At 49.5% G+C, this 17,276-nt stretch overlaps 1 protein-coding gene across 1 annotated transcript; it reads right to left on the bottom strand.

Annotated features, from left to right (window-relative positions):
• Positions 1–101: 101 nt before the first annotated feature.
• Positions 102–12,744, bottom strand: LOC122866477. Its single transcript, XM_044176206.1, has 7 exons — positions 12,404–12,744; positions 8,861–9,011; positions 6,295–6,690; positions 5,087–5,763; positions 2,688–3,767; positions 2,384–2,410; positions 102–329 (listed from the first exon to the last, which is right to left on the bottom strand). Exons 1-5 carry the CDS (start codon positions 12,410–12,412, stop codon positions 3,399–3,401), a joined length of 1,602 nt encoding a protein of 533 aa, XP_044032141.1. The 5' UTR covers positions 12,413–12,744; the 3' UTR covers positions 102–329; positions 2,384–2,410; positions 2,688–3,398.
• Between the last annotated feature and the right edge of the window lie 4,532 nt (positions 12,745–17,276).

Raw genomic sequence — 17,276 nt, 5'->3', positions numbered from 1 at the left:
AGAAGGTCAGAGAGTGTGCTTGAGAGCACAGGTGTTCCCATTACTGCATTATTAATACTGACCATTTGTTTGTTCTTATAAACACATGAAGACACGCTGAGTTCTGGGAAACTTATCGACCTTCTGTGTCACTTTATTCAGTCTGTTGATCAATAAATAATATTAATCTGATAAAAGCTCATTGAATCTCACTTTGGTGGCTTCAATCTGACAAATAACCTCTGAGACAGACGTGATTTTCACAATAAAAGTCTGCATGTGGTGTTGAATAGATTACCACAATAAAAGTCCCGGTATAAATCACGTAGTGATGTCTGTCTCTCTCTGACCTGTCTGTCTCTCTCTGTGACCTGTCTGTGTCTCTGTGACCTGTCTGTGTCTCTGTGACCCTCTGACCTGTCTGTGTCTCTGTGACCCTCTGACCTGTCTGTGTCTCTGTGACCTGTCTGTGTCTCTGTGACCCTCTGACCTGTCTGTGTCTCTGTGACCCTCTGACCTGTCTGTCTCTCTGTGACCTGTCTGTCTCTCTGTGACCTGTCTGTCTCTCTGTGACCCTCTGACCTGTCTGTGTCTCTGTGACCCTCTGACCTGTCTGTCTCTCTGACCTGTCTGTCTCTCTGTGACCTGTCTGTCTCTCTTTGTGACCTGTCTGTGTCTCTGTGACCGTCTGACCTGTCTGTCTCTCTGTGACCTGTCTGTCTCTCTGTGACCTGTCTGTCTCTCTGACCTGTCTGTCTCTCTGACCTGTCTGTCTCTCTGTGACCTGTCTGTGTCTCTGTGACCGTCTGACCTGTCTGTCTCTCTGTGACCTGTCTGTCTCTCTGTGACCTGTCTGTCTCTCTTTGTGACCTGTCTGTGTCTCTGTGACCGTCTGACCTGTCTGTCTCTCTGACCTGTCTGTGTCTCTGTGACCTGTCTGTCTCTCTGTGACCCTCTGACCTGTCTGTGTCTCTGTGACCTGTCTGTCTCTCTGTGACCTGTCTGTCTCTCTGTGACCCTCTGACCTGTCTGTCTCTCTGTGACCTGTCTGTCTCTCTGTGACCTGTCTGTCTCTCTCTGACCGTCTGACCTGTCTGTCTCTCTGTGACCTGTCTGTGTCTCTGTGACCTGTCTGTCTCTCTGTGACCCTCTGACCTGTCTGTGTCTCTGTGACCTGTCTGTCTCTCTCTGACCTGTCTGTCTCTCTGTGACCGTCTGACCTGTCTGTCTCTCTGTGACCTGTCTGTCTCTCTGTGACCTGTCTGTCTCTCTTTGTGACCTGTCTGTGTCTCTGTGACCGTCTGACCTGTCTGTCTCTCTGACCTGTCTGTGTCTCTGTGACCTGTCTGTCTCTCTGTGACCCTCTGACCTGTCTGTGTCTCTGTGACCTGTCTGTCTCTCTGTGACCTGTCTGTCTCTCTGTGACCCTCTGACCTGTCTGTCTCTCTGTGACCTGTCTGTCTCTCTGACCTGTCTGTGTCTCTGTGACCGTCTGACCTGTCTGTCTCTCTGTGACCTGTCTGTCACTGTGATCTGTCTGTGTCTCTCTGTGACCTGTCTGTCTCTCTGTGACCGTCTGACCTGTCTGTCTCTCTGTGACCTGTCTGTCTCTCTGTGACCTGTCTGTGTCTCTGTGACCTGTCTGTCTCTCTGTGACCCTCTGACCTGTCTGTGTCTCTGTGACCTGTCTGTCTCTCTGTGACCTGTCTGTCTCTCTGTGACCCTCTGACCTGTCTGTCTCTCTGTGACCTGTCTGTCTCTCTGACCTGTCTGTGTCTCTGTGACCGTCTGACCTGTCTGTCTCTCTGTGACCTGTCTGTCACTGTGATCTGTCTGTGTCTCTCTGTGACCTGTCTGTCTCTCTGTGACCGTCTGACCTGTCTGTCTCTCTGTGACCTGTCTGTCTCTCTGTGACCTGCCTGTCTCTCTGTGACCTGTCTGTCTCTCTGTGACCTGCCTGTCTCTCTGTGACCGTCTGACCTGTCTGTCTCTCTGTGACCTGTCTGTCTCTCTGTGACCCTCTGACCTGTCTGTCTCTCTGACCTGTCTGTCTCTCTGTGACCTGTCTGTGTCTCTGTGACCCTCTGACCTGTCTGTCTCTCTGTGACCTGTCTGTCTCTCTGTGACCTGTCTGTGTCTCTGTGACCGTCTGACCTGTCTGTCTCTCTGTGACCTGTCTGTCACTGTGATCTGTCTGTGTCTCTCTGTGACCTGTCTGTCTCTCTGACCTGTCTGTCTCTCTGTGACCTGTCTGTCTCTCTGTGACCATCTGACCTGTCTGTCTCTCTCTGACCTGTCTGTCTCTCTCTGACCATCTGACCTGTCTGTCTCTCTCTGACCATCTGACCTGTCTGTCTCTCTGTGACCTGTCTGTCTCCCTCTGACCTGTCTGTCTCTCTGTGACCTGTCTGTCTCTCTGTGACCCTCTGACCTGTCTGTCTCTCTGTGACCTGTCTGTCTCTCTGTGATCCTCTGACCTGTCTGTCTCTCTGACCTGTCCGTCTCTCTCTGACCTGTCTGTCTCTCTCTGACCATCTGACCTGTCTGTCTCTCTGTGACCTGTCTGTCTCTCTCTGACCTGTCTGTCTCTCTGTGACCTGTCTCTCTCTCTCTGACCCTCTGACCTGTCTGTCTCTCTGTGACCTGTCTGTCTCTCTGTGACCTGTCTGTCTCTCTCTGACCATCTGACCTGTCTGTCTCTCTGTGACCTGTCTGTCTCTCTCTGACCTGTCTGTCTCTCTGTGAGTCGTGGACGGGCAGAGAATAGACCGTGTTCACACTTCACTTTAAGAACGTGAGCAGAACCTCATAGAACAAATAGAACCTTTAACGCTACACATACAAACACACGTTTCCTGTCTCACCTGTTGATACAATAATCAACCAATCAGAGGAGACGCTGCAGTCTGACACAGCAGGGGGAGATGATGTTCACCTGGCCGCTCTGCAGGTCTACGTACACCAGGTAAGTCCGTCTGTGCAAACCCGTCTGTCTCTCTGTGACTGTCCAACCTGCCTGCCTGTCTGTCTGCTCTGCGTCCTCAGGCCTGTCAATCACGGCTGTGTCGTCCGAAGCTCCGCCTCTGGCTTCGCTCTTCTTCTGTGGTTTTCTGTCCTGTTTAAATCCCCACCCTCTGTCCTGATTGGCTGTTACAGGACCATGTGACTGCGCCTCTGACTCCAGGAGGTATCTGATTGGTGGGCCGACCATCTTCCTCCTCGGCCTCTGAGGCTGCTCCACCACCTCCTTTTCCACCTCCACCTGTCTGTCCCTCTCCTCCTTCTCTCCTCCCCCCTCCTCCTTCAAACAGACTCGTTTCACCTCCTCCTTTTCTCCTCCTCCCTCTCCTCCTCCTCCTTTTTCTTCTCCTCCTCCTCCTCCTCCAGACTCTTCTTTCCCCTCCTCCTCCTCCTCCTCTCTACACTCGTTTCTTCCTCTCCTCCTCCTCCCTCTTTCTCCCCTCCCTTCCTCTCTCTCTCTCCTGCAGCCTCCTCCACCTCTCTACGTCGCGCCTCCTCCTCATCGTGGTTCGGTAGTCGACCCACCACCAGGGATTTCTGCGCACACGCTTTCTGCGTTTTGACCAATCAGGATCCTTGGTGGGAGCTGGGAGGAGGACGTCCTCGTCCCGTTTGTCATCAGCAGCTCGGGTGCCGCCGGGCGCCGGCCCGTCGCCGTGGCGACGGTGCAGTCGCAGGGTGCTGGCGCGGCCGAGCCGGCGTCCTGCTCTGTGGACGGGCAGGTGGAGCTGCAGGGACGACTGACAGGTGAAGGTCAGACCACACACCTGACGACAGACAGAGACACAGACAGGTGGGTTAGTACCTCAGGTGATGGACTGGGGTTCAAGTTCAGAGAAACCAGTATTTCGTGCATGCGGCCTGTTGCCGCAGCTCCGTCTCGTCGTCGAGGAACTACTTATATTATCACCTTGTATTATTACACCGTACACACTTATCATCAGCCGGTAAGCCCAGTTTGTCCTTTACACTTATTTTAGCTTTTATACTTTGTACTTCGCTGATCTGACCTGTATTACAGTGTGTTATATTCTGATTTGCTCAGTGCTTCTGTTCCTGTGTGCGCTGACGTGACAGCGAGCTGCTGTAGCAGAGTTTCCCCGCGGGGATCAATAAAGTGTTTCGGATTCTGATTTCCTGGGAATTCTCACCAAATTTGGCTCCTTTTTTCCAGGAAAATACCTGCAGGAACACAGAGGTTTGGCATGTGTGTGTCTGTGTATCATATCGCCTCAGAACTCAAACTGGGGATTAGACGAGGTGTGACCCGCCGTCAGAGCAGCCGAACCAGCAGTCAGCAGCTCCTGTCTGCAGTGGACCCGTGGACGGACAGACAGCTGTCTCTGGATCACTGTGAGACTGAAGGACACTTAGAAACAGCAGGATTCTCAGGCAGGTTCTGCAGCCGCTTTCTTTCTCTGGCGTCTGAGTGGATTCATGAGGTTTATTCTGGATGTTTTCTTGGGAGTGGAGCTAAAAACGTAAAGTGTGTCCTGAGGGTGACGCTAGGGGAAAATCATGAAGTCATTAAAGTCTGGAGGCTTCGTCATGTGAGCAGGAAGGAGATCAGCGACTTTCAGGACAATCTGACCAGAAGAGGTTGATATTTCAGCTTTGAGTATTTGGCTAAAACACTGCTCAGACTTGACTCAATAATTCAGTTAAGAACATAAAAAACTGGATTCAGGCATGAAAAGTTTTATCATCATCATCATCATCATCATCATCATCATCATCATCATCATCATCAGCAGCAGCGGCTTCAGTTATTTCCCTGAGCTTCTCTCAGCTGCAGGTTGTTAACATGAACTTCTGTCATTTATAACTTCAGTCTTGATTCTGATTGGATAAAATCAATCACAGACCCGTGTCCCTGAATCAGTGCTTCCCAAAGCGCGGCGCCTTGCGGACGAGCAACACTGTTCATCTACTGCATTTTAATAAAGTTTTCACCACATTGAAATGACAGAAGAGTCATTTAGCAGCGTTATGTCAACGCTTTCGGTTTGACCCTGTATGACTCATCTTCAGCACGTCGGAGTTACGAGTTTTACCTTTGCGGCTTCGGTGTTACACGAGGACCCACCTGACAGAGCTGCCACCCTCCGCCCACTCCTCCGTCCTCCGAGGACTCCACCCCGCTGCTGCCGGTCCTCTCTGTTAGCTCCTCCTCCTCCCGATGCTCCTTGCTCAGCCTCCCCAGCTTCCTTTTCACCTTCGCTCCCCTCGCTCTGCTGTGATTGGCCGCTGACGGGCCGTGTGACCGCTCCTCAAACTCTATCAGGTACCTGATTGGTGGACCGACCGCCTTCCTCCTCGGCCTCCCCTCCTGCTCCGTTTTCACAGGTTTGACTCCCTCCTCCTCCTCCTCCTCCTCCTCCTTCTTCTTCACCATGGTTTTGTGTCGTCCTGCCTCGGCCCGGGCGCGTTGGATTTGTGCTGCAGGTCGTCCTGTTTTGATGCCTCCCTTCCTGCAGCGCTGCCGCGTCTCTCCTCGCGTCCTGCTGTTGGCTTTTGAAGGCGTCTCTGTGATGGAGCTCCTCGCTTCTGATTGGATGGCGTCGTGACGCTGGTCGGGCTGCGACTTCTCATCATCGTCCGTCTTCCTCTGACGGCGGGCGGTGCTGCCGGGTCTCCTCGCGCCGGGCTGAACTCTTCCCGCGATGTGTTTGGTCGGTTTGGTCGGCTCGCCCCGCTGGGACGTCCGCCTCTTCTTCTTCTGTGCTGTTATTGTGGACCGTCCGTTACCACGGAAACTCTCATCTGTAGAAAGAGCGGACAGAAACATTTAGATCTGTTAACATTCGGACAAACAAAAAGACGCGTATGTCCCTTTAAGAGAGGCTCTGCGTAGAGCTGAAGTATCGATCAGTCACAGATAATCGATTCACTGTTGAAGTCGAGCAGAAAGCGAACAGCTGATTCTGTCAGTTTATTACGTCGTCCAATACAATCAGCTTTGGTTTGTGTGTTTGTTTTTCCCCTAAACTTTATTCAGACACGCTCCTACGACAGGTCGTGTATTCTGCGTCACTTCCTTGCACAGGTCGCGTTCTGATTGGCTGGTTTGTGGCGCGTAGCAGCAGGCGCACTGAGAGAACCACTGGGGGGTCAGGACCACTTCAGACTCCCACCACGTTCCTCTCCCGGCCTCACAACTGGACAGTTTCACTACTTTCATTTTAGTTGCGGATCCAAACCAGGACTTTCTGTGGTCCTGGTTTCTGAAATGTTAATAAATATAATTTATAAATCTAAAATAAAAAACCTGAATAAACTCTTACAGCAACTTACTGTCCTCGTGTTTTAACGAGCCTTCCTCCTCCTCCTCCTCCTCCTCCTCCTCCTCCTCCTCCTCCTCGGCCAGGCGGGGGCTCAGAGGAGCGATGAGTCCAGAAGGAGGAGCTGAGACGTCTGCAGGAGTCAGGGGAGGAGAAGCTTCACACCTCCCTCCTCCTGTGGGGGACACGCCGCACAGAGGCATGCTGGGTAACAAGGTGGTCTGCAGGAGGTCTGCAGGCGGTCCGAACAGTGTGTGTCTGAGGGGGGGGCACAGCAGGTAGAGGGGGGGGCTGTGGTGTATGTGCTGTCCCGGGTCCGGTGTGTGTGCGCTGCAGTGCTGCAGCAGGGCGCCCCCTCCTGGTTCATCCGCTCTGACAGACACACACCGCCACGCCACACCACACACACCTGAGGACAGGCAGGGAGACAGGCAGAGAGACAGGCAGAGAGACAGGCAGGAGAGAGAGACAGGCAGGGAGACAGGCAGAGAGACAGGCAGGGAGAGAGACAGGCAGAGAGACAGACAGAGAGAGAGAGAGACAGGGAGAGAGACAGACAGGGAGACAGACAGGGAGAGAGAGAGAGACAGAGGCAGGGAGAGAGACAGGCAGGGAGACAGGCAGGCAGAGAGACAGACAGAGAGAGAGAGAGACAGGGAGAGAGACAGGCAGAGAGACAGACAGGGAGAGAGAGAGACAGGCAGGGAGAGAAACAGGCAGAGAGACAGACAGGGAGAGAGACAGACAGGGAGAGAGACAGGCAGAGAGACAGACAGGGAGAGAGAGAGACAGGGAGAGAGACAGGGAGAGAGACAGACAGGGAGAGAGAGAGAGACAGACAGGGAGAGAGACAGGGAGAGAGACAGACAGGGAGAGAGAGAGAGAGAGGCAGAGAGAGAGGCAGGCAGAGAGAGACAGGCAGAGAGACAGACAGGAGAGAGAGAGAGACAGGGAGAGACAGGCAGAGAGACAGACAGGAGAGAGAGAGACAGGCAGGGAGACAGAGAGACAGGCAGAGAGACAGGCAGGGAGAGAGAGAGAGGCAGGCAGGGAGAGAGAGAGACAGGCAGGGAGACAGGCAGGGAGAGAGCCAGGCAGAGAGACAGACAGGGAGAGAGAGAGAGACAGGCAGGGAGAGAGACAGGCAGAGAGACAGACAGGAGAGAGAGAGAGACAGGCAGAGAGACAGGCAGGGAGAGAGAGAGACAGGCAGGGAGAGAGACAGGCAGAGAGACAGACAGGGAGAGAGAGAGAGAGACAGGCAGGGAGAGAGACAGGCAGAGAGACAGACAGGGAGAGAGAGAGAGACAGGCAGGAGAGAGAGAGAGACAGGCAGGGAGAGAGACAGGCAGAGAGACAGACAGGGAGAGAGAGAGAGACAGGCAGAGAGACAGGCAGGGAGAGAGACAGGCAGGGAGACAGACAGGCAGAGAGACAGGCAGGGAGAGAGACAGGCAGAGAGACAGACAGGGAGAGAGAGAGAGAGACAGGCAGAGAGACAGGCAGAGAGAGAGAGAGACAGGGAGAGAGACAGGCAGAGAGACAGACAGGAGAGAGAGAGACAGGGAGAGAGACAGGCAGAGAGACAGACAGGGAGAGAGAGAGACAGGCAGGGAGAGAAACAGGCAGAGAGACAGACAGGGAGAGAGAGAGACAGGCAGGGAGAGAAACAGGCAGAGAGACAGACAGGGAGAGAGAGAGAGACAGGCAGAGAGACAGGCAGGGAGAGAGACAGGCAGAGAGACAGACAGAGAGAGAGAGAGACAGGGAGAGAGACAGGCAGAGAGACAGACAGGGAGAGAGAGAGACAGGCAGGGAGAGAGAGAGACAGGCAGAGAGACAGGCAGGGAGAGAGAGAGACAGGCAGGGAGAGAGAGAGACAGGCAGGGAGACAGGCAGGGAGAGAGCCAGGCAGAGAGAGAGAGAGACAGGGAGAGAGACAGGCAGAGAGACAGACAGGGAGAGAGAGAGAGACAGGCAGGGAGAGAGACAGGCAGAGAGACAGACAGGGAGAGAGAGAGACAGGCAGAGAGAGAGACAGGCAGAGAGACAGGCAGGGAGACAGACAGGGAGAGAGAGAGACAGGCAGAGAGAGAGACAGGCAGAGAGAGAGACAGGCAGAGAGACAGGCAGGGAGAGAGACAGGTGAGTCTGCCACCTTCTAACATCACTGTAATACATTTATCGTCTCAGTCAAAGGAAATAAAAGCAGTTTATAAAGTGTGAAACTGTGAAAGAGTCCGTTTGAAGTTGTTGAGGAGATTCTTCTCAGATCAGTTTATAGAAAGTGTTTTCTGCTGGAGCTGCGACCGGAGCAGAAGAGGCTAAAAACCCTCCGACAGCCACAGCAGCAATCTGACGACCGTCTCTACTATAGTTTCATGTTCATGATGAACGAATGAATATCCAGTGACCCTCTTTACCTGCAGCATGTGAGCTGACAGCAGTGAAACACCTGAACGTCCTGTTGTTAATGTGTCAGATAGAAAACAGGAAGCAGACTTCCCTCTGAAATAAAGTTCGGTCCAGTTCTAAACGAGGCCTCCTGTCCTCAGGTTTGTACCTGCAGTGAGTCTCACCTGTGTGTCCCCAGCAGAGCTGCTGAGTCAGCAGGTCCACCTGGACGGCAGCGTCTCTCCTCTCTGCTGACTCGCTCTGACAGCCCACCTCCCTCCTCTGCTCCTCTGGACCCTCCCACTGGCAGGCCACCTCCCTCCTCCTCTGAACAACCTGCACAGACCAGGACACCACACTCAGTCTGGTCCTAACATGTCAGAGGCGGACCACCTCACCTGGAATACCTCCACAACACATGAACCTTCAGGGAGAAAGAGCAGAGGCGCTGAGACTTAATGTTTAGGACTCTGGTTTACAGTTTGTTGTGTCTGATGGACCGCCACAGTCCTGTCAGGTGAGCTCAGGTAACCTTTCATTGACACCACCTGTTCTAAAGTGTTCATTTGAACTTATATGTGCACATGACAGGTGATGGTCTGTGTCTTTCAGTAGCTTTGTATTCATACTACCGGCACTTGTCTATCTATTCTCAGACCACTTACCTGTTTTTATGCCCTCAGGTGTTACAGCTGACCCAGGTGTTACAGCTGACCCAGGTGTTACAGCTGTCTCAGGTGTTACAGCTGACCCAGGTGTTACAGCTGACAGTGTTACAGCTGTCTGACAGTGTTACAGCTGTCTCCAGGTGTTACAGCTGACAGTGTTACAGCTGACTCAGGTGTTACAGCTGACTCAGGTGTTACAGCTGACCCAGGTGTTACAGCTGACCCAGGTGTTACAGCTGACTCAGGTGTTACAGCTGACAGTGTTACAGCTGACAGTGTTACAGCTGTCTCAGGTGTTACAGCTGACAGTGTTACAGCTGACTCAGGTGTTACAGCTGACAGTGTTACAGCTGACAGTGTTACAGCTGACCCAGGTGTTACAGCTGACCCAGGTGTTACAGCTGTTTCAGGTGTTACAGCTGACAGTGTTACAGCTGACAGTGTTACAGCTGTCTCAGGTGTTACAGCTGACAGTGTTACAGCTGACAGTGTTACAGCTGTCTCAGGTGTTACAGCTGACCCAGGTGTTACAGCTGACAGTGTTACAGCTGTCTCAGGTGTTACAGCTGTCTCAGGTGTTACAGCTGACAGTGTTACAGCTGTCTCAGGTGTTACAGCTGACCCAGGTGTTACAGCTGACCCAGGTGTTACAGCTGTCTCAGGTGTTACAGCTGACCCAGGTGTTACAGCTGTCTCAGGTGTTACAGCTGACCCAGGTGTTACAGCTGACAGTGTTACAGCTGTCTCAGGTGTTACAGCTGACTCAGGTGTTACAGCTGACCCAGGTGTTACAGCTGACTCAGGTGTTACAGCTGACAGTGTTACAGCTGACCCAGGTGTTACAGCTGACCCAGGTGTTACAGCTGACAGTGTTACAGCTGTCAGCTGACAGGTGTTACAGCTGACCCAGGTGTTACAGCTGACCAGCTGAGGTGTTACAGCTGTCTCAGGTGTTACAGCTGACAGTGTTACAGCTGTCTCAGGTGTTACAGCTGACAGCTGACCCAGTGTTACAGCTGACTCAGGTGTTACAGCTGACCCAGCTGACCTGACTCAGGTGTTACAGCTGACCCAGGTGTTACAGCTGACAGTGTTACAGCTGACTCAGGTGTTACAGCTGACCCAGGTGTTACAGCTGACAGTGTTACAGCTGTCTCAGGTGTTACAGCTGACCCAGGTGCTTACAGGTGTTAGCTGCAGGACTGACAGGTGTTACAGCTGACTCAGGTGTTACAGCTGACTCCAGGTGTTACAGCTGACTGACCAGCTGACAGGTGTTTACAGCTGACCCAGGTGTTACAGCTGACTGACCAGGTGTTACAGCTGACTCCAGGTGTTACAGCTGACAGCTGACAGGTGTTACAGCTGACAGCTGACAGGTGTTACAGCTGACAGGTGTTACAGCTGTTACAGCTGTTACAGGTGTTACAGCTGAGTGTTACAGCTGACAGGTGTTACAGCTGACTCCAGGTGTTACAGCTGACAGGTGTTACAGCTGACAGGTGTTACAGCTGACAGTGTTACAGCTGACTCAGGTGTTACAGCTGACCCAGGTGTTACAGCTGACAGTGTTACAGCTGACCCAGGTGTTACAGCTGACCCAGGTGTTACAGCTGACAGTGTTACAGCTGACCCAGGTGTTACAGCTGACAGTGTTACAGCTGACTCAGGTGTTACAGCTGACTCAGGTGTTACAGCTGACCCAGGTGTTACAGCTGTCTCAGGTGTTACAGCTGACTCAGGTGTTACAGCTGACCCAGGTGTTACAGCTGACCCAGGTGTTACAGCTGACCCAGGTGTTACAGCTGACAGTGTTACAGCTGTCTCAGGTGTTACAGCTGACCCAGGTGTTACAGCTGACCCAGGTGTTACAGCTGACAGTGTTACAGCTGACCCAGGTGTTACAGCTGACCCAGGTGTTACAGCTGACTGTTACAGCTGTGTGTTACAGCTGACTCCAGGTGTTACAGCTGACCCAGGTGTTACAGCTGACAGTGTTACAGCTGACAGTGTTACAGCTGACTCCAGGTGTTACAGCTGACCCAGGTGTTACAGCTGACTCAGGTGTTACAGCTGACCAGCAGCTGACTCCAGGTGTTACAGCTGACCAGCAGGTGTTACAGCTGACCCAGGTGTTACAGCTGACCCAGCTGTTACAGCTGACAGTGTTACAGCTGACAGTGTTACAGCTGACTCAGGTGTTTACAGCTGACCCAGGTGTTACAGCTGACTCCAGGTGTTACAGCTGACTCCAGGTGTTACAGCTGACCCAGGTGTTACAGCTGACCCAGGTGTTACAGCTGACCCAGGTGTTACAGCTGTCTCAGGTGTTACAGCTGACAGTGTTACAGCTGACTCAGGTGTTACAGCTGACTCAGGTGTTACAGCTGACCCAGGTGTTACAGCTGACCCAGGTGTTACAGCTGACAGTGTTACAGCTGACAGTGTTACAGCTGACTCAGGTGTTACAGCTGACCCAGGTGTTACAGCTGACTCAGGTGTTACAGCTGACCCAGGTGTTACAGCTGACTCAGGTGTTACAGCTGACTCAGGTGTTACAGCTGACCCAGGTGTTACAGCTGACCCAGGTGTTACAGCTGACCCAGGTGTTACAGCTGTCTCAGGTGTTACAGCTGACAGTGTTACAGCTGTCTCAGGTGTTACAGCTGTCTCAGGTGTTACAGCTGACTCAGGTGTTACAGCTGACTCAGGTGTTACAGCTGACAGTGTTACAGCTGACTCAGGTGTTACAGCTGTCTCAGGTGTTACAGCTGACTCAGTACTTGAGTAAATGTACTTAGTTACTTTCTACTGATGCATAAACAGGATTTAGACACACGGTATTTGTACACTGCGGTTCTGACACTTTAAGTAACGGATGCTCACTAGCTAACACTATTTGTACCTGTAACGTTACAGCTCTCAGAGCTTCATTAGCTAACTTTAGCTAAAACCACTTGAAGCACCAGCAGCTTTAACGGACTTATTACCGGTTAACGTAAAGTCTAACGTCCCGCTGTTTACTACAATCCCCACATCACCGTCAGTGAAGACACTTACCGAAAGCATCGTGAAAGTTCCGTTTTCTGGGGTTCAGATGCACAAATCCAGAAAACCTCAGCGATAAACCGTGTGTTCTGGCGACATGTTGAGCGATTGAAAGTGTTAAAAAGTCCGTTTGTAACAGTTTAACAGTTTCTCTGTTGGCTCGAGCGGCTCAAAGACTGTTACACTGACTCTTCATCACAAGAGAAGCTGCTGCTGCTGCTCTGCTGCCCCCAGCGGGCCGGAGGAGGCGGGCCGCCGCCATCTTCTTCTGCTTCTTCTTCTGCTTCTTCATCAGCTTCTTCCTCTTCTTCTGCTTCTTCTTCTGCTTCTGCTTCTTCTTCTTCCTCTTCTTCTGCTTCTTCCTCTTCCTCTGCTTCTTCCTCTTCCTCTGCTTCTTCAGCTTCTTCCTCTTCTTCTGCTTCTGCTTCTTCTTCTGCTTCTTCTTCTACTTCTGCTTCTTCCTCTTCCTCTGCTTCTTCCTCTTCTTCTGCTTCTTCTGCTTCTTCCTCTTCCTCTTCTTCTTCCTCTTCTTCTGCTTCTTCCTCTTCCTCTGCTTCTTCCTCTTCTTCTGCTTCTGCTTCTTCTTCTTCCTCTTCTTCTGCTTCTGCTTCTTCTTCTTCCTCTTCTTCTTCTTCTTCCTCTTCTTCTACTTCTTCCTCTTCCTCTGCTTCTGCTTCTTCAGCTTCTTCCTCTTCCTCTTCTTCTGCTTCTGCTTCTTCTTCTTCCTCTTCTTCTGCTTCTTCCTCTTCCTCTGCTTCTTCCTCTTCCTCTGCTTCTTCAGCTTCTTCCTCTTCCTCTTCTTCTGCTTCTGCTTCTTCTTCTTCCTCTTCTTCTTCTTCTTCCTCTTCTTCTGCTTCTTCCTCTTCCTCTGGTTCTTCCTCTTCCTCTTCTTCTTCCTCTTCTTCTGCTTCTTCCTCTTCCTCTGCTTCTTCCTCTTCTTCTGCTTCTTCTGCTTCTTCCTCTTCCTCTGCTTCTTCTTCTTCTTCTTCTTCTGCTTCTGCTTCTTCTTCTACTTCTGCTTCTGCTGCTGCTTCCTCTTCCTCTACTTCTTCTTCTTCCTCTTCCTCGGCTTCTTCCTCTTCCTCTGCTTCTGCTTCCTCCTCTTCTTCTTCTTCTTCTGCTTCTTCCTCTGCTTCTTCCTCTTCCTCTTCCTCTGCTTCTGCTTCTTCCTCTTCTTCTGCTTCTTCTTCTTCCTCTTTTTTTTCTTCTTCTTCTTCTTCTACTTCTTCTTCTGCTTCTTTTTCTTCTGCTTCTTCTTCTTCTACTTCTTCTTCTTCCTCTTCCTCGGCTTCTTCCTCTTCTTCTGCTTCAGCTTCATCTGACTGATAGAAATACACGTTTACACTTTATCATCCTCCAGGTTTAAAGAAGGGTCTTTAAAAGTTAGGAACAGGATCTCTTGTAGAAGCAAATATGTGGTCTGTCTCCAGCGTATGTAGGTAAAACTAAACAGGAGTTAAAAACTAGGATTAAAGCAGCAGAAGGAATAAAGATGAGACACTTCACTTCAGCCGGCCACGATGTGTGTTCCCCTAAATGTCCACGTATAGAAACGATGCTTCTCCTTCGGAGGGCAGCACGTCGGATTCACACGTCCCAAACTGAGAGCACGAAGGGTTTGGACGAAGAACTGCTGCTGTTTCTATCGTGGATCCTGCTTCATTAGGACTGACGTAAAACATGCGTCCCCTTTACAGACCGATCCTGTTTCAGAGCTGTTTCTGTCCTCGGGTTTGCACACTGAGCGTTCATTAGTGCATCTTTTAGTGCCGATTGTCCGCAGAGGTCACGCACTTCGTGACTGTAAACGAAGACGGTTCCCTCCTCTTTCTGTGCTGTTTGAGGTGTGTGCGTCTTTCTGTGTTTCTGGGCTCATATCTTTATTACCTTTCAGCATGTGCCACTGTTGTTTCTGATGTTCGTGCTCACGGATGGATCCCGTCATGCAGTAATTTATTCTCTTTGCTGATTGGTGTTTGAACCCCAGCTGTTTGTTTAGTATCCGTTTCCGCTGCTTTGGTCACGGCTTCTACCCGCCAGCTATAAACAAGAAGACCGTCTACCTGCGAGTGCCGCTGTGTGTTTTGTTCCCAACCTTTCAGACATGTGATCCTGCTCACAGTGTGGACTGTAGTAGTTTTTCCCTCTGAGACGTTTTAAATCATTTATAAATACTGAAAATGTAAATCTATCCAGGAGCAAAACATTTTTTATAAATATAAAAGTTATTAACAAATGTCTTTCTTTCAGCATGCAACATAACAAAGGCTAATAGTCAATGTGCAGTCTACAGTTTGCTAAAAGTCAGATCATTATTTCTGATAATGTGCCATTTGTCTTTGAATCTGTATTATTATTATTATTCTCCCCTTTATTTATGCAACACGCATTCATATTCTACCTAATACAGTAGATGTCACATAACTTGCCATCACCCAAACTCCAGCTCGGCCACAGAATAAACCAGCGGCTCTCGCTGCTTACATGGAATAACGTGTTTCCACTTTGTGCACGCGAGGTTTCATCTCAAACGAAAGCCGTGAACTGGAGAGGAAGCTGCAGGACGGAGCAGGCGGAGGAAAGCAGGACGTCTGAGGCAGAGGGAGTGTTACTGCAACAGTATTATGACTTTCTTGTTAAAGAGCCAGCTGTCTTCCTGTGGACGGAAGAAGGCTTTTTGGTTTTCTTCCTCTACCGCTTGGAAATAAATTCTGAACATTTCAAAGCTGCTGTTAATGTTTAAAATCAATCAAATTCTCATTTTAAATCACAAAGCCGTAGTTTTATTCAGTAGTTTGTCAGCGGCAGAGTTTCAGCACACTAACCCACACCACGTGTTGGTATTTCTTTTGTCTTTTCTGTTTGTTAGTCCGCACTCTCTAGTCACATACGTGCAGCGTTTTGTTTTCTGCTGTTTTCTCTTGTGTTGTTTCTTATTGTTTGTAAAATGTGCTGCTCCATTCTGCAGATACAACGTTTTGATTGGCTGGACGACACTTTTTAAAGATTTGATTGAAAACAAGAGACACAGGATGCAACCTTGTGTGTGTGTGTGTGTGTTACTTCCTGTTCTCTCAGTCTTGTGTGACTCTTGAACAGACTTGTTCCTCTTGATTCTCGTGTTCTGAGCTCAGTGTTTCTGTTTTACCTCTCAGACTGACTTCAGACCAGAAGATGAGTGTTTGTGTGGAGGAAGATCTTTATAAAGATGAAGGAGGCTCGATTAGATTAGATTAGATTAGATTAGATTAGATTGCTGTGGACTGACAAACAGAATTTGTGCTTCTCTGGCCTCAGCTCTGAAGTCCAACCCCTCCCATCTGAGAGAGCTGGACCTGAGCTGCAACAACCTGCAGGATTCAGGAGTGAAGCTGCTGTCTGCTAGACTGGAGAGTCCACACTGTAGACTGGAGACTCTGAGGTCAGTTCAGATACTGGATTAAATCATATTTTGGAGACACGAACATGCTTATTGACCTAAATCCAAATGATGACTGAAATATAAATTTTTTTTGTGTGTGAATTTGTGAAGTTAATCAAAGTGTAAATGCAGGAACAATACCATTTTTCTGGAATAAAAAAATATAATAAAATTAAATGAAAACACAAAGAGAAAGGGAAAGTTGTGACAATCTATAATAAAATAAAAATGAAATAAAAAAAAGAAATGTATTGAAGTAGCGAAGTAGTAGCAGTTTCCAGGTGTGAGGAGGGCTGAGATCAGGTGGGTTCACCTGCAGATAACAATTATCGATACAGGATGGACTAAGGTGACACCCTTACAAAATAAGAGTACTGACATAATGTGAGCACATCACTCACTCAGTGGCCATCCGTCCAGAAACAGTGTTGTATGACCACTGGAACAACGGCGCTGCACCATCACCTTTAAAAACCTTTAAAACTATGCTGTTTACATAGCTGTTATTAAAAAGGAGCAGTGAATCGACTCTTCATCTTCCTGACAAAGGATGTACTTTGAATCCATCCGACTGCAGCCGCTGCACACCAGCATTTTGATGTTTTGCTGGTTTACGTGAATTAAGAAGATCAAAGAATTAAAGGATTCTCTGACGGCAGATTATATCAGCTGGAGCTACTGACTTTCCAAAAGGCCAAAATCAAACTGGTTAAAGTGCTCTCTGCAAGCCGGCGTCTGGATCCAATCTAATATGTCGAGTCAACGGTAAGTTTCTGTAGTTTAACAAACAAGCGACTCTTCTCTAGGGAAAAAATCTAGCTGCTTCAAATACAGTCGTCTGAATCTCCCAATTAAACTTTCATTCATAACAAATCAATAAAACGAGCTGACAAATTTAATAGTTGTGAATCAAGACCTCCAGTATTTAGATCAAGTAACTGGTGAAAACTAAAGTCAGTGGCTCCAGCTGTTACTTCAGTGTGTCAGATACATATTTAATCATGATTTCATCCTCTGCTGCTCAGTTTCAGGTTCAAAACTAATGCTGCCACACGAAAAATACAGATCTCAATTAAATCACAGGGTTTTAGTTGAAGCCAAATAGATTCAATAAGCGATTCCGATTCTGATTTGATCAAGTGATACCACAGCTAACAATAGTCCCAGGAATAATACCAAGCAGACCTGATCATTTAGCTTTGAAATGTTATAACATTTATTTAAAAAGCATTTATTATTTCTGTAAAATTACAATAGCATTCGATTTGGCAAAGGATGCATAATGACTCGTTCAGGACTTGACTTGGGACTTGAAACACTGACTTAATGGCACAAAGCACTTGAGTCGGTGCTGCAGGTGAAGCGTACACTGAATGCAGTTTGATATTCATCATTTGGACATACATTTAGATAAAGCATCACATTCAGGTCAGTTTGAGTTGCATCATATTGTATTTCTGTTTC

Source organism: Siniperca chuatsi, linkage group LG19 (assembly GCF_020085105.1).
Source record: "Siniperca chuatsi isolate FFG_IHB_CAS linkage group LG19, ASM2008510v1, whole genome shotgun sequence".
In the NCBI taxonomy this organism is placed as follows: Eukaryota; Metazoa; Chordata; class Actinopteri; order Centrarchiformes; family Sinipercidae; genus Siniperca; species Siniperca chuatsi.
Note: the sequence above shows the minus strand (reverse complement) of the source record. Positions and strands in the feature narration are given on the sequence as shown.